The following is a 25,179-nucleotide window of genomic DNA, read 5'->3' on the forward strand; positions in this document are numbered from 1 at the left end:
CTAACCCAAAAGAAATTCTGAGCTAAATTTGCCTCAAAAAATGAAGTTTTGGGTTAAAACTTATATTTGGTCCAAGGGTTAGAGCAAGTTGGAGTAGGTTTAGAACCTAAAATTTAAGTTTTACTCTAAAGGTTGGAGTAGGTCTAAGAACACTCCCATTGGAGCTAATTTTCTTTTAGGTACACTATTCTTTAAAGTCCCTAAATAAATCATGAAAAGTGGTAGTTGGAATCCCTAATTTTCTTTTAGGTACATGAATATCAGAGATGCTCTAAGTTATTAAAAGTGCATTGTCATTATTATTCCAATTCCAAATGCATGTGAGCAATTTTCAAGTTGCATTAGGCTCGCTGCCGCATCAGATTCCACGGGCGAATCAAACACATAAGTATTTGCCTTTAAAAAAAAATTCTTTGATTTACGAGGGATAAAGATAAACCAGCGTAATTTTCCCGAGAATCTGAGAGTTTTCCCGGAAACCCAGCTGGAGAAAAGGCACGACTTCTGCATGACGATCATCTACGGGTTGGTGCTGATCGGCGTTGTTTTTGCGTATACTAGAAGTGCGGGCATCGTACTGCTCCTCGCTCTTGTTGGATATATCAATCTCAAAGACTCCGAGAGGAGGAAGAACTCGTATCCTGCTTTGAATCTCGAAACGGGTACGTTTGCTAAGATCATAAGACGTTAAAGGGGGAAATAAATAAAAATAAAAAAAACAAATCATAATCTGGATCTTTGTTTGTTGAGATCACAAATAGGTAACTTTTGTAGCTTGATTAATTTGATAGATTTAATTTTGCTGATAATTATGCTGAAATGTGAGTTGTTCCCTCGAATGATCTGGAAGCTTTGTGCTTCTGCAAGAGTGGAAGACTTCACTTGTTAAATTGTTTTTAGGTTTGTAGTTTAATCTTTGTCTTTTGTATATTGTTATGGAGAATAACTTACATGCAACTCGGGGGCGAATGTGGCGATATCCCAAATCAATCACGCAATGTCATGTGAGTAAATTAAAAACACGAAAAGTGCGTGATAGACTTGAATATCATCACCTACATGCAACTCGGGGACGAATGTGGCGATATACCAAATCAATCACGCAATGTCATGTGAGTAAATTAAAAACACAAAAAGTGCGTGATAGACTTGAATATCATCACCTTAATGTTCCCGTTGTATGCAAAGAGAAAGACACTTTTTGGTATAGAGTAATGCTAGAGGCACCAAAGTAAATTCCAAAGTTTTGGTTCTCCACTCACTTCATTTGTTTATGTCTAGGCTCATTTTAAGCAGGGCCTATTTATGTCGTAGAACAACAGAGTTATGCCTTAGTCAATGCAGTAATTTTCGCCATTCTTTGGTTGTTGGGTAAAACGGTTGGAATTTCTTAAGACAATGGTCCAACAGAAACTGTAGGATTGTGTATTATTGCAACCCAATGAAGTTTTGGATAAAGATTTAGAGTTTTGGAGTTTGGAGGGTGCATTTAGGAGATGTATATACTTGGTCTAATACTTCCCTTAGTTTTCCTTACTGTCTGTAATTCTCCCCTTCTAGCTGTTCTCTTATTTCTTTAAATTAGTATCTAATCACTCGTTCCCAATTTTAATTGACTGAGATCTTATTAGTTTTCAAATTTTGATCGAAATCCCTAACATTAATGTATTAATGAATTTACATGTGAGTTACATTATTTTTTTTAAATGAAAAATAGTAATTTATTCAGGGTTTTACTGCTCGCACCTTTATTAAACTCATAATTAATTTTAAATTCAAAACATTTCCAAAATAAAAAATAAAAAAAATAGAATAAGTTTGTACCCATTAATTTTTTATAAAAAGATTTTCAATTTTTAACCTTAAATGTACCCATTTGTATACTTTTTTTTTAATTTTTTTTAATCTTAAATGTACCATTTTATTATATGTAAAATGTACTTTTTAAAAAAATATATAAAATGTACCCTTTTTTAATATAAAATTCATTCAATTTAATCCAAAATTTTAAACTTATATGGTACATTCTTTTTGGTTGATTTGAGAATGGATCCATGTCAATTTAATTGAAGAAATTTACTAAAGCCTAATATCTTTGTTTTTTGTGGTGGTACATGTTTTGGTACAATTTTTTTTTGGTTAATTTTGATGAAATACCCATATATATTATATATATTGGAGAGTATAATTTATCTTTTAATATTTTTAATCCCACAAATTATCAATTTTATTTAAAATCTCATTAATATAAACAACTACAAATTTCAATTTTGAATTTAAAAAATATAATAACCTACATAAAAATACATTATTACATTAATGTAAGGAACTTCGATAAAAAACTGAAAACCAACAAGGTTTTAAGTCAAAGAAAATTAATAGTTAAGAATCACATCCAAAGTCTCCATTTATATTATCTTGCAAGTTGTAATTACAATTGTATTGTAGTAGTGAGGAAAAGAAGTCAGGGTACTGAGGTTGATCTATCTAAGGTTTAGAGATTTGGAGAGAAAAGTGGCAATAAGCGAAAGACTAGCTAGGAGGAAATTGATAAGGTGAGAGAAACTAAAAAGGAATTGAGAGTCTTCGTCAAGAGGAATTATGCGGTACTTGGACCGGACCACCCCTTCATTTTGAGGCCCACACTTATCCTACTGTGGTCCCACTCTCTCTCATTCTCCCCAATCCGAGTTCTTTTACACAAGAATGTGTCCTCCATCAAGGGCAAACAACAAACTGTATATAGTCATGTGTCCATCGGGCGGATGGTCCTATATATTTTGGTCATTCTCTGCCCCGGACCACCATTGTGAGAGTCTTGTAATCCATGACCCTTTTCAATCGAGTTTCATTTCGTTTCTATTGTAGTTAGCTTGATTGTGTTGGGTTGGGTCTTCGGGTTGCCTTCCACCAATACGAATAATAAAAAAATTAGTAGCATAATTGTGCTCCTGTTGTTGAACAACTTTCCAAGTTTGATCATCCTAATATAGGTGTCCCCATTGCCAATAATTTGTAAGGTTTAGACCATGTGCAATGGTGCGGGTTAAAATTTAATTTTTAGCCAAGAAAATTAAGGTTCTAATCTATAAATAACTTTTCTTCTCCATTGGTTTTGGCTTAATATTTTAGCCAATATTATTAAAGAATAATTTTAGCCTATTCTTTTTTCAGTAACTTTTTTTAAAATAAAATTTATGTAGATTATCTTAATTTATTTTTATAAACATTTTAATTCCAATAAATAATGAAAAATCACTAAACCTACCTAATGAAACATAAAAGTCATGGAACAACATGAAAAACACTAAACCTACATAATATGCTTCAATCTTCTAACAATTACTAATACAAACAATAAATAAAAATTAATAAAGGATAATAAAAAAATCATAACAATTATTAATGCTAATAATATTCATCATCATTTGGTTGACTTTGTCCTTGACTTGGTAGTGGATTTTGTGGCGGACTCGACTAACAAACGTTAGATGGATCAATTGATTATCATCCTCAAAAATATTCCTTGTGGCATTCATTTTTATAATATTTGCTTGCTTCTCATAGAAGAACTTCTTTCTATTGGGAGTGTATTTGTTGGGTCCTCCCTCATTACATCAAATTCAATCCTTTCTTGCGCTAAATAGTCTCTTGCATCCTTATTTTTCCAGTAAACGCATTTGAACATTTCTTCCTTGATCTACCCTTGGCCTTCAATTAATTTTTCAACTCCGAAACAAAGCTTGGCACCAATCGGATCTTACATCTTTCCTTATCTCTTTGCTTCCTTTTGCTTATCTCGTCCCGACGCCCTTGCAATAGTAGGAGATGGGGTCACCGATTCGTCAGTAGCGTTGTCAACATTAACACTTGAGCCTTCATGAGCAAATAATTTTGCCCATCGTTGGTCCGCATCAGTTGGTCACCTCATATAATCTTTGAGGATGTCCCAAGCATGATGCAACTTAAAAGTTTGGTTTTCGGGTGTAGTTCTTGTCTTGTAAATCGCCATTGCTTTCTCACCTTATGCAAGCAATAAATAAAGATCAATTAATTGTAAAATAAGATTGTATACATGAAAAATAAACTATGAAGGTAGACACTTACCACTTCTTTGGTGCTCATTCTACTAGCCATGCCAACTACGGCTCACCCCAAGCTTCACATCCACAAAGTGCACGCTTTTTTTTTTTTTTTTTTTTTTTAATCTTCCACCGATCGTGAACACCACCACCTTCCCTTTGGTTGGTGTTGGAGTCGCAGGGCCGGCCTAGGCCTAGTGCAGGCAAAGCGACCGTCCAGGGTCCAAAAAAATTAGGGGCACCAAAATTATTAGGGCGGTATATTTATATATATTTTTATAAGAGTATAAATTTATAAAATTTGGTTCAAAGACATAGAAATTTAACTAGAAGTGGTGGTTTGTCATTTGAAAATAATGAGGAGGTCTTGGGTTCAAAACACCATGTGTGCTTATTTACCTTCCATTTTTTACAAATTTCTTTTTATAAGAGTATAAATTTATAAAATTTGGTTAAAAGATCAAGAAGTTTAATTAGAAACAATGATTTTTGTTGTTTAAAATTAACAAGAGGTCCTAAGTTCGAAATGCTATGTGCATGTTTATTTTTTACAAATTTTTGTTTGGTTGTTAATTTATTTTTAGTTACTATCTAGTAGCTATGTTGGTTGTTATTTTTAAATATTCGTTTTAATTCAAGTCTAATCTTCAACAAAGAATAATATGTAAACCAAATTTGCAAATTATATGACGTGTCATCAAAATGTTTAATTTAGTGCCCATTCATTAATAATACATATCAATTAAAGACTCGAAAACATCATTATTTTTTAGTCCCATATTGACAAGGTTAGTAAATAAGAAAAAAAACATCTCACGATTTATTCAAAAACACATTCAAAGTTCAGATGAAAAACAAAACTCATCATCTATCTACTTGTAAGCCTGAAGTTTTTTTGTTTCCCTCTCTCAATACAAAATAAATTAGTCTTTATGTGTTTCTAAATTATTGAGTTTGAAGTGTTTTTCTAAGTATAATTTTTTCGATGTCTTATGTGTGAAAATAAATAATTTTCTTACATGAAGTCAGGGCACTTTTTTTTACGTCGCCCCGGGCCTCAAAAATCTCTAGACCGGCCCTGTGGAGTCGGAATTGATTTGTCCACTATTTTAGCTCACACGCCATTTTTTTTTTATCTGTGCTGACGACACCATCTTCTCACTAATAGAAACTCATGCCAAGCACAAAGCAACATCTTCATTATTTGACCAATTAGGCTCGAAAAATTAGGAAATGGGAAGAAATAGTTTTGGAAGTGGGTAGAAAGAAAAAAATGGAATAACTGTTATGAGGAAAGTGAATTTTGCATGGATGTTTAAATAAATACACAAGTATATATAGAATTTTTGGGTAAATTTTGATTTAAATAAAATTTTAATTGATTTAGCTTTAAATTTAATTATGGGTCGTTAAATCTATTTTTTATCGTTAGATTAGATTATATTCGATTTCACCGTTGAATTTGAAATGCTTGGTCTTAGGGGATTAAAAACCAGTGACTATCACAAAGTTGTGTAGGATGTTACAGATTGACAAGTAGTCCATCCTTTCTATTATTTCGCGCGCCACTTATGATATATACAGGCTACAGCTACGAATTAACCCCCTTTCCGTCGGTACGGAGGACACCCTGGTGGAAGGAGAAACAAAAACAAACCCTCCAAGAGCGTTTCCGTTTTAAAAATTTTGAAAAATTAAAATCTGAAAAATCCCAGTTTTCGATCAGATTATTCTCTCTTTGGTTACGATTTATGAAAATTTATTTCTTCAGTTCCGATCAGTTCGTGCTCGAAAGATCATCAGAAAATCTACCAGGAATGGTTTCGATTCGTTGATTCAGGTACATACTTACACTGTTCCGCACAAACACGCATTTATTTTCTTCACATTTCTTTTTTCAGGGAAAATTTCTTAGTTTTCTGTTTGGTTCCCGAGAAAATTGAGCAACTGTAAATTGAGTGTCGGTTTTGTTTTGTTCAGACGCTGATGGCCGCATCACCGGGAGTGATACTATACAGTTCTTCGGCATGGCCAATCTGAATCGGGAGGAGCTCAAGCAGGTTAATTTGCGTTTTATTTTGTTTATTTGATATTTTTTTTTGGGTAATGCCAACCGAGTCACATAACAAACCGATTCTTCTTTATCTTTCGAACAATGTATACATTAACTTACTAATTTATTGTAATATCAAATTTATGTTAAAAAATCAGTCAAATTGACTGTCATCACTGACATGGCAAATGTGATACGTGGATCCTCCATTAATTGACACGTGGACTGACATTCAAACCCTTTTTTTTTTCTTTTTGTATTTTTTTGCCTTTCTTTTTCCTCTTTTTCCATTTTTTATCTGGTCTTCGATGAAATCCATCTCCGCTGCACTTGCATATCGCCTGCAACCTGCATGTAAGCTGCATCTGCATTTCGCCTGCAACCAACCACGAACTTGTATCTCGCCGTGGCTTGAACCCAGCTCTCCGCCTCCAGGTGCGCACAAGGGCGAATCAGAGCGAGAGCCCCAGTCGGTGCTGAGATTCGAAGAGAGGGAAAAAGAGAACAGAGAGGCTTTATTTTGTGATTTTCTATTAATCAATTTAATTTGTCAGTCAGTCTACGTGTCAAATTTGGTGGGTACCATGCCTGCCACGTAAGCATTTAATAAAAAAATAGACGAATTTTTTAACGGATGTCTGACATTTCAATCAATTCGTAATATGAGATATGAGTTTGTTATATGACTTAAAATTGAGGTGTGCAAATGTAATTTACCCTATTTTCTTTTATCAAATTAGTGCGTCTCGTTTTCATTTGTTTCTTGTTTTTGCTGTAATTCAATACTATTAGTATTTGGTGAATTTGTTTTTGATGCAGAGGTTAGTGTAAGCTCAGTTAACGCGTGGTCATTTTTGAAATATATTTTGTTAGGATTGAGTTGAGGGTTTGTATTTCCGTTGAGCAATGCATAGTTATTGTGACGCTTAATATGCGAGTAGAGCCGTGGAAGTTGGCACAGATTGGGTTACTTTGATAAACTCAAGCTTAAGACTATGATCTATGCCAAACATTACATTACATTTGTAGCAGAAAGCCCCTTCCTTTTCTTTTTTTTTTCTTTGGTTAAACTTTGTTACTTGAATTTTGGGTTTACATTTGTCAAATATCATTTTTTTAGTGGCTTCCAGCCTTATTCGTTCCTTTTCTTAAGGTTTGGGCTATTGCCGATTCAAAGAGGCAGGGATATCTTGGCTTCAGTGAGTTCGTTGCCGCTATGCAGGTTATTTTATAAACTGATATTTTTATTTTTGATATATATATATATATAGCAAAAATCAAATATTTTGATTGATAGGAATCTGACATGTTGTTACTTTTTCATTTCCAGCTAGTTTCTCATGCACAAGCTGGACATGATATTACACACGGTTTATTGAATAGCAACGGTGGGTTTCTTTTGTTTGACTTTTATTGGAATGCATGCTTGGATTGGTAGAATCTCATGTATAAGTTGAATACTTGTAATACCTGCTTTTTAATAAATATGAATGGCACACAAGTATTTATTTATTTATTAATTTTAAAATCTTGTTTGGCACGCTCTTACTTAAACTTTGAGTGCTTTGTTTTAGTTGGCTTGGAAAGTCTGAAACCTCCTGTTATGGAGGGTTTGGATGCATTATTATTAGCGGTACGTAGGCTTTTTATACCTTTCTTATTTTTATTTTACTCATTGTCATGGATTTATTTATTTTTAATTAATTCGTTGTATATGGCCGAAGAAATTGATTTCGTGTACTTAATTTATTCAGAATAAAAAGCATTTACCCAAGTCAAATGAAAACAAAGTAAATGGTGAGGAATTTCTCTAAGTACGAGATGTGTACTGTTACCTTTGGTTTTTGCTGTCTATTTACATATAATCTGTGACGCAGGAACTGCTGTGGTGCAGCAATCACCTTCAGCACTTTGGTTTTCTCCAGAATCATCAAAAAAGGTATATGTTGTTTCTTATTTTAAGAGGCAATTGCCCTTTTGCTTTCATGATAGTCAGAAAAAAAGGATTTATCGTAAAACTGTTTCTATTTGATACTAACTTGAATTTTCTTATTTTGATAAGTTGAGTTTATTTTTCATTGTTCGTGAGAAATTTATGATAGTTTTGCATTCCAGTCTCTCTGAGTTGTTATACTTCAAGCTGATTGCAAAAATACTTGTGTTTTTATTAGGTTAAGTTTATCAATGATCATGCGAAATTATGAGTCCGTTAGGACTCTGTCCACAACAAAGGCCAGGAGAGGCCATTTTACATAGTGAAAAAGAACGAAAAGAGCTTTGTTTACGTCAGTTTTAGGAGTGTTTATTTTATTTTTTTTATTATTATTACTATTTTATGCGTGATATGTCACAGACAGAGTTGATAAAATTTCCTGTGCATACAGAATGAAATTTGCAATACTCTTGGGTAGACATGAGTTGTGCACTCACCTTATAAAAAATCTTTGGCATATTTCTAGATACCGCTTTCTTCTGTAACATCAATTATTGATGGGTTGAAGAGACTGTATGTTCAGAAGCTGAAGCCATTAGAAGTTACTTATAAGTTCAACAATTTTGTATCCCCATTAATGGTGAGTGAGTATCATTCCCTCAGATTTATTTCAATCTTCTCAAACATCTATTTAATTGTGGCATGCTATAGTTATCAATTGATATTTAGTTGCTTTATTTCGCAGACAAATGGTGATTTTGATGCCAAACCCATGGTTATGCTTTTGGGTCAATACTCCACTGGGAAAACAACATTCATTAAACATTTGCTTAAAAGTAGTTATCCAGGTAAGTTATCCTCTGGGAAAGTGTCTTTGTGTAGTTTGTCTTGCACAGAAAGCTTGTTCATCTATTTCATCCCCTATCTTACTTCACTTTTGACAGGAGCTCACATTGGTCCTGAGCCTACAACCGATCGATTTGTCGTTGTTATGGTAATTGTCAATTTATATCCTTTTATGTTGTCATTAAGACAGTCTTGAATTGCTTAGCAATTAAAAGTTAAAGTAAATGTTTTATATGGTTGTATGCAAGTTAAAAAGTAATATAATAAGGCTTTACAGGGACTCAGTAAGAATATAGAAACTAAGCTTCTTACACAAATAGCCATCCATGACTTGCCTTAATGGCACTTCCAACCCTCTCTAATCCCCTAGGGGATAGTGCCCAGTTTCTCTCCCAGGCAAAAATCAACTGGCCTAGTCCCTAAGGAATATAACGCAAGGCTGACGTTAGTCGGGTCTCAATTTCTATTTTTTTTTTTTTTTTTTTTTTTGCGCCAAGCAAGTAGAAAACAAGTGCGTGCTTCCCATAGCCTGCAGCTTGTGTGGCAACAGCACTAATGAGGTCGAATCAATCTAGAAATGTTATCGTTAGCCATGTGTCAAAATCTAAAAATGTTTTTCAGTTTTAAAAAAAATATGACAAAAAATCAGAAATGTTATAGTTGGGCCATGTGTCAAAATCTGGGTTGTTGTATTTCAATTTTTTTGTAATCCAACAATCTAGATTAACTAAGTTAATAAAAAAATACATAAAAAAATTGTATTTTTTTTTAATAAAAACCTAACCATTATCTTCTACCTTACACCAAATTTCAATATTTTCAAATACTTTCAACCAATCTCTCTCAAAGTTTTCATAAATACACCAAATAAACTTAAAACTCTATCCACAAAAATTGTACCTTTTGGAAAATTACACATGGTTTGACGAGATTAGTTGAAAATACGAATTGTCTAGGGTATTCATGGAAGAGAATACCCTAGACAATAGGGCAGTTGTTACTATTCACTTAGGGGTGGAGATACAATAGGGCAGCTGTTACTATTCATTTAGGGGGATTGAACTGCCTATTGGCCATGGGGCTTTTTAGTGGTGGAAGTGCTCTAAACTTTTGTGTTTTGATTTAAAGAAACCTTTCCTTTATATTTATGTGTCGTCCTTTTTAGTAATTATCAGTAGGGGTTTATATCCCTTAACATTTCCATTAAAAAACTAAGGAAAACTAATAAAAAAATGCTTGAAAACTTTAGAGTTTTAATGATAAGGACAAAATAAAGGGTAAAGTGAATAGTATCAGGATTGACTTTTTAGTATAAAAATGTGATTTTTCGGTAAAGTGAACAGTACCGTGAGCTTTTCGTTAAAACTCCCAAACTAGGGTGGGTTGGCACATTTTGAAAATGTAACTTTGCATTTTGGCCTATATATTAGAGACTTGTATTTTAAATTTCAATAGAAAAAGTTGTATTTTGTCTGGTTTCTATTGGTTGAAATAGTCTCTCATATCAGTCATGAGCCAGGAATTTGGAAGGCAGATTGCAGTGTAGCGTGGCAGAATGCCAAGAGTCTGGATAGGGTACTAAGCTTATTATTAGCCTAGTTCTAGGAATTTGGAGACAAACTGAGGGACATTTTGTGTTTGTGGTCATTGATCAATAAAACAATTAACAATATTTCTTGCATCTCTTGGAAATGCTTCTGCGACGCTTAGCAGTTGTACATGTGCATTTTCCTTTTTGCTTTTTGGGTGTCACTAGTACAAAAAACATGATGTCTTAGAGAGATTTCTTCATTTGTTACCTTATATTTCTTAAGAAAGTTGATAGGGTTAGTGTTAAGATATATATTCTGTTGCTGTTTGTAGACATTAAACTTTTCCAAATTCCATTTGCAGTTTTTTGTTTTCTGTTAATGCTTCTGAAATTATTATTGTTTACTAGCTAATTCTTCTTGCATGTAGTCTGGGCCTGATGAAAGAAGTATTCCTGGGAATACTATTGCCGTCCAAGCTGATATGCCATTTAGCGGTCTTACAACTTTTGGAACAGCTTTCTTGTCAAAGTTTGAGTGTGCTCAAATGCCACATTCTGTGAGTTGTCTTTCAGAATCACCTTGAAATTCTCCAAATTGTCTACTGAAACACCCAAAGCTTACACATTTTTATATCCAAGCTGCTAGAACACATTACTATTGTGGATACTCCTGGAGTTTTATCTGGAGAGAAGCAACGGACGCAAAGAGCCTATGATTTTAATGGGGTAACTTCGTGGTTTGCTGCGAAGTGTGACCTCATTCTACTTCTGTTTGATCCTCACAAACTTGATGTTAGTGATGAGTACAAGCGTGTTATTTCATCTTTACATGGCCATGACGATAAAATTCGTGTTGTTCTGAACAAGGCAGATCAAAGTGATACTCAACAAGTAAGCATAGGCAATACATGGATCTCTTTGATTATTTTCCCTCTACATATTTTTGTGGGAATTTAATTAGGTCATTGGATGTTACGCTCAAATCATTTTTCATTCTTGGTATGCAGTTGATGAGGGTTTATGGAGCGTTGATGTGGTCACTTGGGAGGGTTTTTAATACTCCCGAGGTCATGCGAGTTTATATCGGGTAGCCTCTCCATCCTTGCATTCATTAATTCCTTGGAAGCAAATCCTATAGTTTCAAATATATTCCAATGTTTCCTAGCAAATACCGTGGTTCGATCCTGGCAAGCTAAGTTTCCCTTTTGCAGCTCATTCAATGACAAAACTGTAAATGAGGCTGCTACGGGTCCAGTCGGGAAAGAACTCTTTGAAAAGGAACTGGGAGATCTTCTGTCTGATTTAAACGATATTCCAAAGAAGGCTTGTGAGCGCAAAGTGAGTTTGCTATATTTACGTATCTCGAATCTTTACTTTACCAAGATGCTCTCTGGTTTTATTTGCAAACTTATAAACTTCTTGTAGAGGTGATATTAGGTTAAGGCCCCTTATTTAAACTGAATGTTTCTTGCAGATTCCTATGGAATGGAATTTTGATGACCTTTGTTTTTCGCAGATCAACGAATTTGTGAAGCGTGCCAGAGCTGCCAAGATACATGCATGCATAATTAGCCATTTAAAGGCGGAGATGCCTGCCATGTTTTGGAAATCTACGGCTCAACAGAAGCTTATTGATAATTTGGAAGACGAATTTAAAAAGGTACCATTCCCTCCCTCCCCTGCGTATGCGCACTCTCTACTCTATATTGCTCACACTTGACGTACTATACAGGTTCAGGGGGAGCACCATCTACCTCCAGGGGATTTCCCGGACGTAAACCGCTACAGGGACATCTTGAGTGGTTACAGCATTGACAACTTCGAGAAGTTAAAACCTAAGATGATAGATGCCGTTGATGAAATGCTGGGTTATGATATCCCGGAACTCTTGAAGAAATTCAAAAATCCATACGACTAATGGGGGCAAACAGTTCTGAGAAGTATCATGAACTATGGTGGCTTTGAAATGTATATGTTGATGGAGCATTGCTCTTCTTGAGCACTTGGTGTTTGTTGTAGCATATTATGGTTTCAACTCGTATTATAGTTCCGGGATTTAGATATTGCCAATCGCTATAGAAGGTTTCTCAGGCAGGCGCGGAGAGATTTTTCAAAATGCTAGGAACACGGGATGGTATACCACATGTCTCGATACAAGTGGTAAGATTCTTGTGTTAAAAAATTAATAATATAAAAAAGAAAATTTATCATCGCTTATATAGTAGCACATGATGTATCACTTGTATTATCAGCACAAAGGAAAAATTTATCGCAGGCTCCTTATGGAATGTCAATTTTATTGGGAAGTGATTTCGTATCAAGGGCAGTCTAGACAATGTCTTTTTGTAAACTGGAGGTGAGGATTGAGAGGTGATCGGTAAGTTGCGTAAGAATATTAAGGGGGCCTCAACATGCCGTGTCTCAGTTTTAACAGTTTTATTGACGGATTTGACGGAAAATGGTATTGATAATAAAAAATAGAGTTTCTGGGTGTAAAGTGACGAAAATTGGATTTCAAGGAATAAAATCAGTCCAAAATCAATTTCTTGAGGGAATCTTTTTCACTTGCAAAAGTAGCGATAAAAACACTTATAATACTTGTAAGAGAGCAATGTAATTCTAGTATAAATAACTCAAGCAAGATGGTTGTAACAACCCATCCTTAATTTTATGATTTTATTAATTTTAAAAGAGTAAATTGACAAAAATGCCCTACATGCGAGATTGTTGACTCTCGTAGACCTTCATTTCGTGACGCGTATGAGCTATTATTTTACCGTATTCTCGAATTACTCGACGGTACGAACGCACAGGCACAAACGGAATGGACATCGGAGTTACGACGAAAATTTTATGAAATTACGAATCAGAAAGATATTTTGTAAAATTACTATTTTAATTATTTAATTATTATATTAATTTTATATTAATTTTTTAGGTAGGATATTTTTTTGGTGGCCACTAGGGCCCACAATCTCTCTCTCTCTCTCCCGTCTCCCTCACCTCTCGGTTCAATCTCTTTTCTCACATTCACTTCTCTCCCACTCTCTCTTTCTAAATTTCTCCATGTGCACACAAGGTGCACAAATTTCAGACCACCACCATCCAAACTAGGGGCACCACAAGCTTTATCTCGTCCTCACGAGCATAGAACACCCAACCTCACCTCGAACTTCCTTCCAGGTCGTCAGGATCGAAACTTAATCGGGCCGTGACTTTTTCGGTCGATCCATGGCGTGTTAGCAGTCACTAAAGGTACCATTCTCTTCATCTCGTCGAGAGGTATGATTTTCGTTTTGAATCACCCAATTTCGTTGAGTATGGAAGAAGTTATAACCATTTGAACTTTCCCAGTTTCTGGCGACCTCCGCACCTTTATAAGAGTTTTTCGGCCATATCCAGACACTTTTTGAACTCCAAACAGATTTAATCTTGTTCTACACATCCCAATCTTCGTTTTGATATATTATGGGTCAAATTTGGTTAAGAAACAACGAAGTTACGAAGCTTTGAAAATTATCCAAATTTTTTACCAAAAAACCTAGTTTCCGGTGGGTTTTCCGACTAACCAATTTGACTCGACCCGGATCCATTTCTGAAATTGGAGGGGAATATTCCGTTAAAGTTAACCGTTGATCGTTAGTTGACTTTTGTTGACTTTTTTGGAATTTTCTCGGAAACCCTCCTAGGCTAATTTTGATGCCCTCGAGTCCATTTTTAGCATCCATGTAGTGAAATTTCAAAATTTTAATGTAGTTGACAGCCGGGCCAGCTCAGTTGACATTTTAGTTGGTCGTTGACTTTTTACAAAATTTGCCTAGGACCCTCCTTAGGGTATTTCGACACCCTGATTTCAAATCCACATTTTGTTTTCCCAAATTTAATCGTTTTAGTTGAGTTTTACTAATGGCTTCCAATATTATGCTTCAATGCGATTACTATTGAAGACTCCGGTTTTCCTCTCTTGAACGGATGTGATCTCGCAAATAATTGTGAGTGGATCTTTGCTTTTAATTATCTCATATTTATTTAGTTTTCATATATATTTAATAAATAATTTTTTACGTTATGTCTAGATTAGACTAACGTTTATAAGACTTAGTGGATTGATGGAATTCATGAAATAATCCTACGAGATGCACAAGTATGCGTACTATTATAGGATGCATTAATTATACTTATGGCCATGAATAATGTTATATTGACTAGAATTATCAAATTACTATGGCATGATTATACTTGTGAAATCCTGTTCTTGGATTTCATTGTTATAATCTACGTATTTGTATTATTTAGATTTTATATTATTTCTCGAAAACTTATTTTAATTTGTTTGAATTTAGATTTTAATTAAACCAGTTACGAAGTTTGAAGTTTGGAAATTAATTATTTAAAAATATGTAGACCTTTTGAGGTCACAATTTATATTTTTGAATAGATCTTGAAACCACGAATGTTTAGGGGAAAGCCGTTTGCGAGTCCGGATTATAACGATATAATTACAGACATTTTAGTAAATTCAAGTGGAACTTTCTGGAAGCCAAGGACTTCCTTTTTCTTCTTTCCTGCGTGAAAAACCAAGGGGGCTGCTGATTCTTCTACCCTATAATTCTCCTTCACTCCAAAAAATTTCATGGAATCATAACTTTCTTGTACGGCAACGAAATCATGCACAGTCGAAGCTTATGTATTCGTAGCGAAGCGCTCTTCAAATTGATACCAAACCCATATGCTGGAACCAAACGTGCCCATATTTTGAAGCCTAGAAGCTTCAACGGCTTTTATGGTTTTTTTGCCGATTTCGGCTAACCTCGCCGGAGATAGGTCCTGACCCAAGAGGGAATAATACTCCTCTCTTCATGTGCTTCCAGGATATGTAAGTGGATCTTCTGAATTTCAAGTTTTATTTTCCCACAAGTTTGAGATTTATGTGTTTAACTTGAATTTCTGGTGTTCTTGATGGGGAGTTGTGGTGGTAACATTGATTCAAGAGCTTAGTAGCTAAGTGGAGATTGATGAACGACTTTGGAGGGCAGGACAAGAACAAAAAATGGTACATACTTTAATTTTATTGAATTGTTTGTAGTCTTTGGCTAAAAGATGAAGAATTAAGCATGTTATAGGTAAGCTAACACATTGAAATAGAAGTTGAATATGATTCCTGGATAGTTTGGGATTGCCCTGAAATTGTAAATTGGATTAAACTAGTATGGGTTTTACATTGCAGAAAACTTATTCATTTTGCAAAGAGAAACTATGTTTCAATTAGCCTACTTTGGCTCTTGATTTCTATGTCCTTGTGAGCTCTTTTGAACTAATATTGTGTGTTTTGAAAATAGACATGTCCATGATCAAAACCCATCTGATTTCACTTAATTCCATTGAGTTTTGGTTGACCAAAACTATGATCAAATTTGACTCATTAAGCGGCCAGACAGCAAGTTCTACATTTCTAGTTTTGGGATCCATTTTATAATTGGCATTACTTCCAATTTAGAGCTCTGTTTTCTACCAACATTATGTGGTTATAAATTATACAAAACATGTCTCCAAAAACATTTAAGTTCATACCATTTAGTTCAGGATTGAGCTTTCAAAAGTGAATTTCAATTTGGTTGATCAAAGGAGTTTTTATGCAGCTTATGTGGAGGAGTATTGTTTCTTTAGTACTCAATCATTCTCCTATTTTTCTTTAAATTACTTTTGATTTATACTAGTGTCGTTATTTGAAGTATAAGTTGCACTAAAATAATGTCTAAGCTACACAAGTTAATAATTTGTAATTACTCGCTTCCATGCTTGCTAATATGCATTTACTTGTGTTTGTTTTCATTTGTTCATGTGTTTGTAAATTGGTTTAGTTGTTGTGTTGGAAAGTTTGGAGGACTTGTGTTGACAAAGATAGTCGAACACGAGGTAGGAGGTTCTCGGGAAACTCCATTATAAGTATTATTCTTTATTATTTGTATTAATTTGGGATCTAAATATTCTTTGATAATTATTTGGATATGATTGCCAACTGAATACCTATATGAACTTAGCATTACTACCTAGTGTGGGATAGAGATGAAAGTCAGAAGATGAGTCAAGTACTTTATTAGTTTTTAAGTAGAAATAGTAATTAAGGGAATTTCTTGTGTTATGCTCCATATGACTAGGTGCTTAGTTGATACGTGGAATCGATAGCGTGTATGCGTACAACTATGTATAATGTGTGTTGAATTTACTGCACCATGTAGCAGTGGTACATGGATGGTCTTGCTTGGTTAATCCGCATTAGGGGACCATACTATATATGGATCGCGCTTGGTTAATCCGCGTTAGGGGACCATATGCATTCTAGAAGTGAGGAGGATTAGTTGTACTTGGTACATTTGATGGGGGAATCATATGCTTGTTTGGATTCCGTTGAGTGATGGTCTAGAATCGTATCTATATGGATTCCGTTGAGAGATGGTTCAGAATCATTTCTACTCTGCGATTCCGTTGAGTGATGTTTTGAAATCGTATCTAACTTGGGTTTCATTTAATGGTGATTATGCATTGTAATCCGTGATTCTGTTGAGTGATGGTCCGGAATCGTACCCACTTGGATCCCATTATAAGGGTCCAAAATCCCTTCTACTTTGCGATTCCGTTGAGAGATGGTCCGGGATCGTGTTCACCTTAGGGTTTATTGAATTTGGATTGAGATAGGTTCAGAGATGTAGACTTCGGCTGAACTGCGTCCCTCTAGCCCTAGTTTTTAATGTACATATGAACGATGAATTTTGTGAATCTTGTGGTTTGAATTAAAAAGGTCGTTGGATGTCTGGGTGACTCATTTGGAGTTATTAGAGACTTGACGATGTATTCATATTTACGAACTTATATTTGAGATTTATAAACTGTGATCGATGGCACTAATTTTACATGCAACAGGTCTGGGTAGATTATGAGAAACCGATTGATATTTTGGTTCCGTTGAGTGGTCCGGAACCCGACGTGGTGGGATTCCATTGAGTGGTCCGGAATCCTTACTCTTGCACATTTCCAAAAGGTTAGTCTAGAACCCTAGATTCAAGTGAATGAGAATTATTCACATTAGACTTTGTGAATATAGATTGTCGAACTGTTGCTCATAACCCAAGTAGGGAATTATGTAGAGTTCTTTAATTAAATTCGTGAAAAGATATGTTATCGTATTGATTGATTAACGTAGTTAAATGTTTAGATCATGCATCCTTGTTTCATGGAATGGGTTACTTGAGGTGATTGTGGAATGATGTTGAATATGATTGTTATTAATACGATTAGATCAGTGATCATTGTGAATTGAGAATAATATTGTGCTTCATTGGTTCTTTGATATGTTATATACTACGATTTGCGGTATTATGTGAAACATAATGATTTATATGATGGATGAAATAGAAACCTTGATTGTCATGTGGGTTGTTATGTAGCTTGAATAGAATAATTCATGCTTGTAAAGTCCAAATGTTTGATTGAGGAATGTTATGCCTTTTAGCTTGAACGGACCCTGTTATATGTCAAGTTATAGCGAAGTTGAACTACGAATGGCTTGATCCCTATTGATGATACGTAGGCAATCTAACGAAAATGTTAGATGCAGCCATAAACTATACGAAAAATTTCTATGCGAATTCAACTCTTGAGTTGTGATTTGCCATATTCCGGAGGCGGGGTATGTTGGGATACGAGTTTTTAGTGACGTCACATGTCGATACTGGACGTATGTCGGGATTGGGGCGTGACAATACTTATGTTACTACTCATCATAAATGCTACACCCGGTGTTTGTACTTGCCCGGGCCAGGGCCAGATTCAAGTGTATGTTCACATCGCACTATTATGCTCACTTTGGATCTATTGTAGGTGCTAGCCTGTACTAGACTGCAATAGGCAACTATGTCTTGTATGTGACAAGCTTAGCGTCAGCTTCACGTGAATGTAGTACTAGAGCGTAGATTCTTTTACATCCAGCCTGTCCATGTAGCTACTTCCTATATGGCTTGTGTGTTAGCATATTTTAATGAGCACATGATATTATATGTTATTGTTGAGATATTGGGTTTTGGCATACTGTTGGAATACTTGCATGATTGCATACCTATATGTAGTATGATTTTGAAAACTATACTTACTTTACGGCAAGGGGTTATTACATTTTCAAAAATATTTTACAAAGCTTTATTTTTAGGTTGGTCACCCTTATTTTTCGCCCATCCAGGTTTTAGTGGCAGAGTTTTCGTGTCGACGATGAACCTTGGCAAATGTTGGTGTAGGAGATTACCTTTGATGGTATAATTCTTATTTTACCTCTACTGCACTTTACTTATACTCTAACATCACAGGTGAATTGGGTTCAATCCCACTCACATGCGCACTCTTGGATTTAGGCACTTTTAGGTTTAAATTTACTCACATTTTCCACATCATTACACTTTATGGCTTCGTCACCCTCCTGGTGTCAACCAGCACAACTCGATTCAGAGTCCAGGTAGACATTTTGGGTTGAGGTGTGTCATGGTTTTTCGTAGGGATTATTGAAACAATTTATGTTTCTATTCTTAATTAATTGTTTGAAACAAAATTTGGAAAAAGATTTGAAAGAACAAAAACAATTAAGTAAAATCAATTAAAGAATTTGGCAAGAATAAAGAAATAAAAGAAAACGGTTTTGAAAGTTAAGTTTAAAAGGCACTAGGGTTTCACCGTCACCATTAACAATCATATGCAGTTCTATAAATTACTTATGAATTACCATACACATGCTTTGACAGTTAGGTTTTCGTAATGCACATTCTCCTCGTGATGTTCAAGCAAGAATGTATATCTAACATACACAATCTATCTGTGATGTTCAAATCAAATATAAACATGCAAGCTTTGAAAAACCATGCAACTATTAAAAGCATGATGTTCGCCTTAAGTGAAATTACAATTATCAATCACAAGAAAACTTCAGGGTGATGTTCCAACAAAAATTGCATCAAATTACTTGTCTAAACATCATATTGGTCGCAAATAATTAAGACAATTAGATAGTTTCAAACACGATGATTAATACTTCAAAATATTCAAGCATGCATAATATCATAAGCAAATTAAAAAGAAACTACATATTCTTGCTAAGGCCCATGGGGCGTAGCTAAAAGTAAGAAAACTAATAATAATACTGCATGATTTCCTTCCATCAATACGTTCATGTTATTTTCATGTATTTTCTTATTCAATATGGTTCCTTTTAAAGGAAAACTAATGAAAATGATTTGAAAACTTTGAGTTTTAATGATAAGGACAAAATAAAGGGTAAAGTGAATAGTATCAGGATTGACTTTTTAGTGTAAAAAAGTGGTTTTTCGTTAAAGTGAACAATACCGGATGCTTTTCGTTAAAGTTCCCTTATTAAATGTGTAAGATAGTTGTAAGGATCATGCAGGACTATTCTATAAAATACTATAAGAAACAACATAGGTAGATTTATTATGATTCAAATTGGTTTTATTTTTATCTGATAACAAACTTCATTTGCTAATATTACTGCTCGATGATTTTATCTATTACTGCTCTCTAACACTATGGAACAAATAAAATTAAAGATACCGGATTATAGTTGTCTAAGGGCTCCGAACCAGATTGGGTATATACTTGTAAAGACAGCCTGCTTTGTCCTCCAGTCTAATTATAATCCAAAAAACTTGTTTCTCTCTATATGCCTCACAGCTGCATGCTACAATCGGGAGTTCGGGGATTCAAGGTACCTTAGAGCATTTCAACAAGTTGGTGGAAGGCAATAGTAATTGGAGGGCAATGACAATAAAATTGTCCTTACTATTCACTGAAAACAGTAATTGCTTTTGTACAAGTCCATCCCGTTTGAAAGAAAGGGCAAGTTTTGGTCATGGTTAGCTGAATATGGTGAATTCAACGCATGCCTTTTGGAGCTAGCATAGGAATGATGATGATGAGCCTGTTAGGTCCCATCGGGCCATCAGGTCTGGATAATCTCGTTGGTTAGTTCGAGATGTGTTGCTGAGAAGACACACGAAGTAAGGAAGATACTTACAGAACCATAGAACTTATAATCACATGAAGTTTATCAAATCAAGGTTTGTATATTTAAACACCAGTTAAGAAAACGATTCTGCATGATTGAATCATCTTTCTGTTTCTATGACAACCTAGAACAAAGCTACGTAAAATACACATCATACCTCCGCAACTACAATCGATGAGCTTGTTCATGACCAAAATAAAATATAACTACGACTTGTATGCTAATTCTTGAAGTAAGCCTACATAACTAGAAGTTCATATATGTGTTTTCAATTGTTCTTACTGAGCACTTAAAAATACAGCTGAAAGGGCACTTCTTTCACAAAATCAGCCCAATGTCTGACCCGCTAGACACATCCAGAATGATTATACAAGGGGCAACTCAAGCCCAATCTGGTTCAGTTTTTTAGAGAAGACTTCTGTTTCCAGCCCAGCTTTTAGGCACTTTGCCGGAAAGGTGTCCAGGGAGAGCATGCCATGGGATCAGTTGAGCATTCTTATTCATTATTAGTGTTTAAAAATAAAAAAAAATAAAAAAAAATAAAACTAGTTTTAAGACTTGCCTAGTCGGTTTTTGCGGGCAGGGCTATGAAGGAAACGTCTCTTCCCGGCGAGAGACTACCCTAAGGGCACGTTTATTTGGCTTCACTAACCTGGACTGAACTGGACTAGTTTTTAGTATAATCCTCTATTTGTTGGCTGACAGGACTAAGTTTAATGGTATTAAGTGGGACTCGCTTTCACTAACTCCTTCGTTAAGTGGTCCAAGCGAGACCTCCCAAATACGAGCGGACTAGCTAAGACCATCGTCGTCCTCCTGCTCGCTCGCTCTTCGTGTTCGTCCTGCTCGCCCTACTCGTCATGCTCGTCTAGATCGTCCTGATCGCTCGACTAACTACATCGGCCACGCTCGCTCGCTCGAGCAGGCTAAGAAATCGTCAGTCTCTCTCTCACTCGTCATTTACAAATTCCATTTGTTGTTTTGATTATGTGAAATCTGGATTGCTTTGATTTTGTGAAATCTGGGTTGGTCTTATGCTTTGAAATTGCTTGTTCTTCAATGATTTCTGCTTCTGGGTATTTTATGATGTAGTTGTATGGATTTGATTTCTGCTTCTGTGAAATTGCAAATTCCATTTGCTGCCACTGTAAGTTAATTCATCTGTGTCTCTTGATTCAATCTTTGACTCCTGATACATTGTTTAGGTGGCTTTTAACCTCCTACATAGAGCTACTTGATATTGTATCTATCAATCTATGCGAGGTCCAAGGTTTATCTTTCAATTTACTAATTTATCTTTGGGGGGAATTTTGTCATAATGAGTTAGATAGAGGCGTTCTTAGGGCTTATTTAGCATTATAATCAATTAATAAATGGATCATATGGATCATTGTTGTTCCATAAAGTAGTTAATTGGTTATTAATATCATCTGTAAGGAGTGATGTCTGGATTAAGCTTGCAGCTCTGTTCCTTTGTTTGGAAATTTTGTATGGGTTGGATGTAAGCATGAATCCTGGATTGTAAGATTATGGTGCCCTTTAACTGAAGCTTGTCATGTATTTGATTGAAATAATATGAAATAAGCACAACTGGTTGCTGATGGTGATCCAATGTAGTTTTTGGGACCAAATGAGACAATGCTCTAGATACCTGAAACATCAGTACTGAAAATGAAACATGATTGAGAAAGTCTTAGAAAAACATCCTACCTTTATATATAGGTACGTCAGATAGGCACACTCTTTCTTTGGCTTTATTCTTACAGCCAATTCTCTGTTTAGAATTGATGATATCGGAGCATTGATCTCCTTAACCTCCTTTCCTTCAATAATTGGCTATATTTTCTTATGATATCATAATAGGTTTTGCAAAAGGGGTATGGATGATGGGCGTGATTGATGAGATTCGAATGCCTGTTATAGAAACAAACCGAAACCCAATATTAGTTGACACAAGGACTCGTGTGAAAGATACACTTACTGTTGAACCACAACGAAGAAATGGAAGGTATGCACCTTTATTAGCTTCTGTTTTGGGCTGATTTTTTGTTGCCAAGTTGCCATTGATGAGGAAATGCACCAGAATTAAGTCACACTCTATTATGGCAGGCTTCAATTAATGTGCTACAAGTACATTTGGGATGATTTAGTTGCTGATAAATTCCCATCAAAGAAATTTTTCACTTTTTTTCCTTAAATCCTCATGGTATCTTATATGAAGAAATCAGAGAGATGGCTGCTAACTCAAGGTTCCCAGTAGAGGTAAAGTCTCTCCATTGAATTATTTGATACATTTAGTCTAGGAAATTAGGATTTTCGGGGTTTTCTATTGTTTGATGTTCCCATTATCACTATACTTGCTTCAAAAACCAATCACTTGATATTAAGGATGCTTTTTTTTAGTAATTTGTTTTGTTTATTAGTTCATAAACAAAATTGTGTGACATAGATTTTTCAGATAATTACCACTGATGACATAGGTGAAAAATTTGTTTCATAAACAAAATTTGTTTTGTTTATTAGTAATTTGTATACGTAAACAATTTCTCTTGGTTGTGCAGACCCTTGATGACATAGTGAGATACTACAGAAACATATGTAGCATGCTGCCCTCTACACATGACCAGCTGCTATTGAGGTGAGTATAAAATTTATACACGAGATCTTTTACATTTTCTTGGTCACAATAACTTTTGGGAAGATACTGATATGACTATTTTTGAGTTAGATATGAGTTACAGAAAGATCATTCGTTACTTGGTAAAGATGAGTTTGCATACGACTCTGATTGGGTCAAGAATCAAATACAGGGTTGTCTTGAGTTCTGGTTAGGAGAGCGAGAAGCAAGATACACTCCTAAGGATGAGGGATGGAAATGCAGGTTCTGTCAATATTCTTCTGTTTGCCCCGCTAGAAGTGCAGAGTCTGCAAACTATACTAATACACCAAGTTAGAGAAAAGCAGTAGCATTGGTGATGTTTCAATCAACATCGTCAGTAAGTGTACAAAGAAGCACAATTCTTGGAGTTGCTTTTTTGGGGTAATTGCTGTGTTGGTTGTGCCATGAATGTATCGTTCATGTTGTATTGTAGCCGTTGTTTGATTCAATTGTTGTAACTTATTCTTTGGATGAAATCATTAAACATGAGTAGTAAAATTCAATTGTTTTGTATTGAAAGCTACGCTCAAAGTGCAAAGGATGTCTCTCTATCAAATTTAGCAAAGTCAGATAGTGATGTTACAATTGTATGTTAACATTAGGATGAATGAATATGGTATTATTCATGGATTTTGGGAGGCTATGAAGAAGAAATCAAAATTTTCTTCCTCCAAATTTGTGGTCTGATAAGTTTGAGTTTTTAACAATTTTGGGTTGCTGAATGTTTATAGATTTCTCTATATAGAGGCTTAAAGCGATTTTAGACCAAAAAGTCAGAAAGTTTGATGTACTGATTCTAAATTCCTAAGTTGTAGGAAAGCGCTGTTTGTTTTTGCAAATTGCAATTCTACAATGCACAAAAACTCAATATTTTCTTTCATTTCCAAGCAATTGTTGTTGAGTTTAATGTAATTATCATTTGATTTGACTGAGGGTATTTTGCAGTTGAGTTGGATGTAATTCTATCGTTAAAATTTGTAATTTCACTATTTTTCATTATCTTGGTTTTTAGTCCGACACTGCACCAAACGCTTCACTAAATTAATCCAGCTTAGTATATTCTAAGCCAGTCCAGCTTAGTTCCTGAAACTAGTCCAGTCCGAGATAGTCCGGTGCAACAAACGCACCCTAAATGCCTAGGCTATCGCCTTAGGTGCTTGGCGACGTGGGCATTTGAATTTTATTTTTATTATTTTAAACAGCCCACCCAAAATGACACCGTTTTGGGTAGGTTTTATAAAATTCATGCTAATTTTACGTTTCTAACATTTAATATGACATTATAATGTGAATTAGAGAAATAACAATAAGTCAAATATTTGATTGCTTGGCATGCTTGCTAGAGGTTATGCATGAAACACCTTGACTTTGCTTTCACATTTTAAAACATTATTCATTATTATTCCCTGCTTAAATACCATTAAGTTCCAAATTAACATTTATGTCTATGCTACTCAACTGTAACATTCCATATGCATAACTAATCTAATGAAATCATGAGATCTGTGAAAACACAGCCATGGAAAGCAAATGACTAAGGGCAGCTGCAACTGATGATAGCATTTGGTAATTAATGCCTGCAATTTTAAATGCGGTTTTGAAAGCCTAAACCGTCTTAGATGATTAAAATTACCATATGTTATAGTAAAGCAGTGTGTTTGAACTAGGACGCCACGCTCTTTTCAAAAATATATCATGGGCCAAAACAGAGATCGGACATTAAATATGCGTTCTTGTCTTCCTTAGGTCCATTCTCAAGCAACCCAAAAATCTCAACCAAATATTCTTCTTCCTCTTTTAACGCCATATTTGTTGAGTGAAGTTTTTCTTTCATGAGTCATTTCTTATCAATTTTAAAAGTGCTTCATTCATAGAAATTCACCTAAATATTGTCCTACATCAAAAAACGGAAAGAGGAAAGAGAATCGGGTGAAAAGGCTTAAGAGGATAGAGAGAGGGGGGGCATGGGCGATGAAGAGAGAGAGAGTTCGGTAACAAAAGAGAGACATAAG

The 25,179-nt window shown here is 35.0% G+C and overlaps 2 protein-coding genes across 6 annotated transcripts; both read left to right on the plus strand.

The window, feature by feature from the left end:
• The first annotated feature begins 236 nt into the window (after window positions 1-236).
• On the plus strand, window positions 237-12,662 carry LOC103434014 (EH domain-containing protein 1-like). Of its 2 annotated transcripts, XM_070819216.1 has the most exons (17): window positions 237-662; window positions 5,854-5,922; window positions 6,063-6,142; window positions 7,289-7,357; window positions 7,466-7,523; window positions 7,710-7,768; window positions 7,890-7,932; window positions 8,013-8,074; window positions 8,595-8,708; window positions 8,814-8,916; window positions 9,013-9,062; window positions 10,874-11,002; window positions 11,085-11,336; window positions 11,453-11,532; window positions 11,657-11,783; window positions 11,962-12,105; window positions 12,178-12,662. In XM_070819216.1, exons 1-17 carry the CDS (start codon window positions 509-511, stop codon window positions 12,361-12,363), a joined length of 1,779 nt encoding a protein of 592 aa, XP_070675317.1. In that variant the 5' UTR covers window positions 237-508; the 3' UTR covers window positions 12,364-12,662. The 2 variants fall into 2 exon arrangements, with proteins under 2 accessions (XP_070675317.1, XP_028956000.2); XM_029100167.2 differs by lacking the exon at window positions 7,289-7,357 and having other exon boundaries at window positions 368-662.
• Window positions 12,663-15,006: 2,344 nt separating this feature from the next.
• On the plus strand, window positions 15,007-23,690 carry LOC103434710 (exonuclease V, chloroplastic-like). Of its 4 annotated transcripts, XM_070819217.1 has the most exons (6): window positions 21,101-21,444; window positions 22,126-22,230; window positions 22,372-22,516; window positions 22,618-22,770; window positions 23,070-23,146; window positions 23,237-23,690. In XM_070819217.1, the coding sequence occupies exons 4-6, from the start codon at window positions 22,741-22,743 to the stop codon at window positions 23,460-23,462; spliced, it is 333 nt and encodes a 110-aa protein (XP_070675318.1). In that variant the 5' UTR covers window positions 21,101-21,444; window positions 22,126-22,230; window positions 22,372-22,516; window positions 22,618-22,740; the 3' UTR covers window positions 23,463-23,690. The 4 variants fall into 4 exon arrangements, with proteins under 4 accessions (XP_070675320.1, XP_028956002.1, XP_070675318.1 ...); XM_070819219.1 differs by lacking the exons at window positions 21,101-21,444; window positions 22,126-22,230 and adding an exon at window positions 15,007-15,498; XM_029100169.2 differs by lacking the exon at window positions 22,126-22,230 and having other exon boundaries at window positions 21,087-21,444.
• The last annotated feature ends 1,489 nt before the right edge of the window (window positions 23,691-25,179 follow it).

The sequence above is a fragment of the Malus domestica genome, chromosome 03 (genome assembly GCF_042453785.1).
Source record: "Malus domestica chromosome 03, GDT2T_hap1".
NCBI classification, from domain to species: Eukaryota; Viridiplantae; Streptophyta; class Magnoliopsida; order Rosales; family Rosaceae; genus Malus; species Malus domestica.

Bases quoted from the DNA above. Each gene is read 5' to 3' on its own strand.
- LOC103434014 (XM_070819216.1), top strand. From the start codon at position 509: ATGACGATCATCTACGGGTTGGTGCTGATCGGCGTTGTTTTTGCGTAT. The intron at 5,923-6,062 runs GTACATACTTAC...TGTTTTGTTCAG, and splicing joins GTTTCGATTCGTTGATTCAG to ACGCTGATGGCCGCATCACC. The intron at 7,769-7,889 runs GTACGTAGGCTT...TAATTTATTCAG, and splicing joins TGGATGCATTATTATTAGCG to AATAAAAAGCATTTACCCAA.
- LOC103434710 (XM_070819219.1), top strand. From the start codon at position 22,741: ATGGCTGCTAACTCAAGGTTCCCAGTAGAG. The intron at 22,771-23,069 runs GTAAAGTCTCTC...TTGGTTGTGCAG, and splicing joins ACTCAAGGTTCCCAGTAGAG to ACCCTTGATGACATAGTGAG. The intron at 23,147-23,236 runs GTGAGTATAAAA...TTTTTGAGTTAG, and splicing joins CATGACCAGCTGCTATTGAG to ATATGAGTTACAGAAAGATC.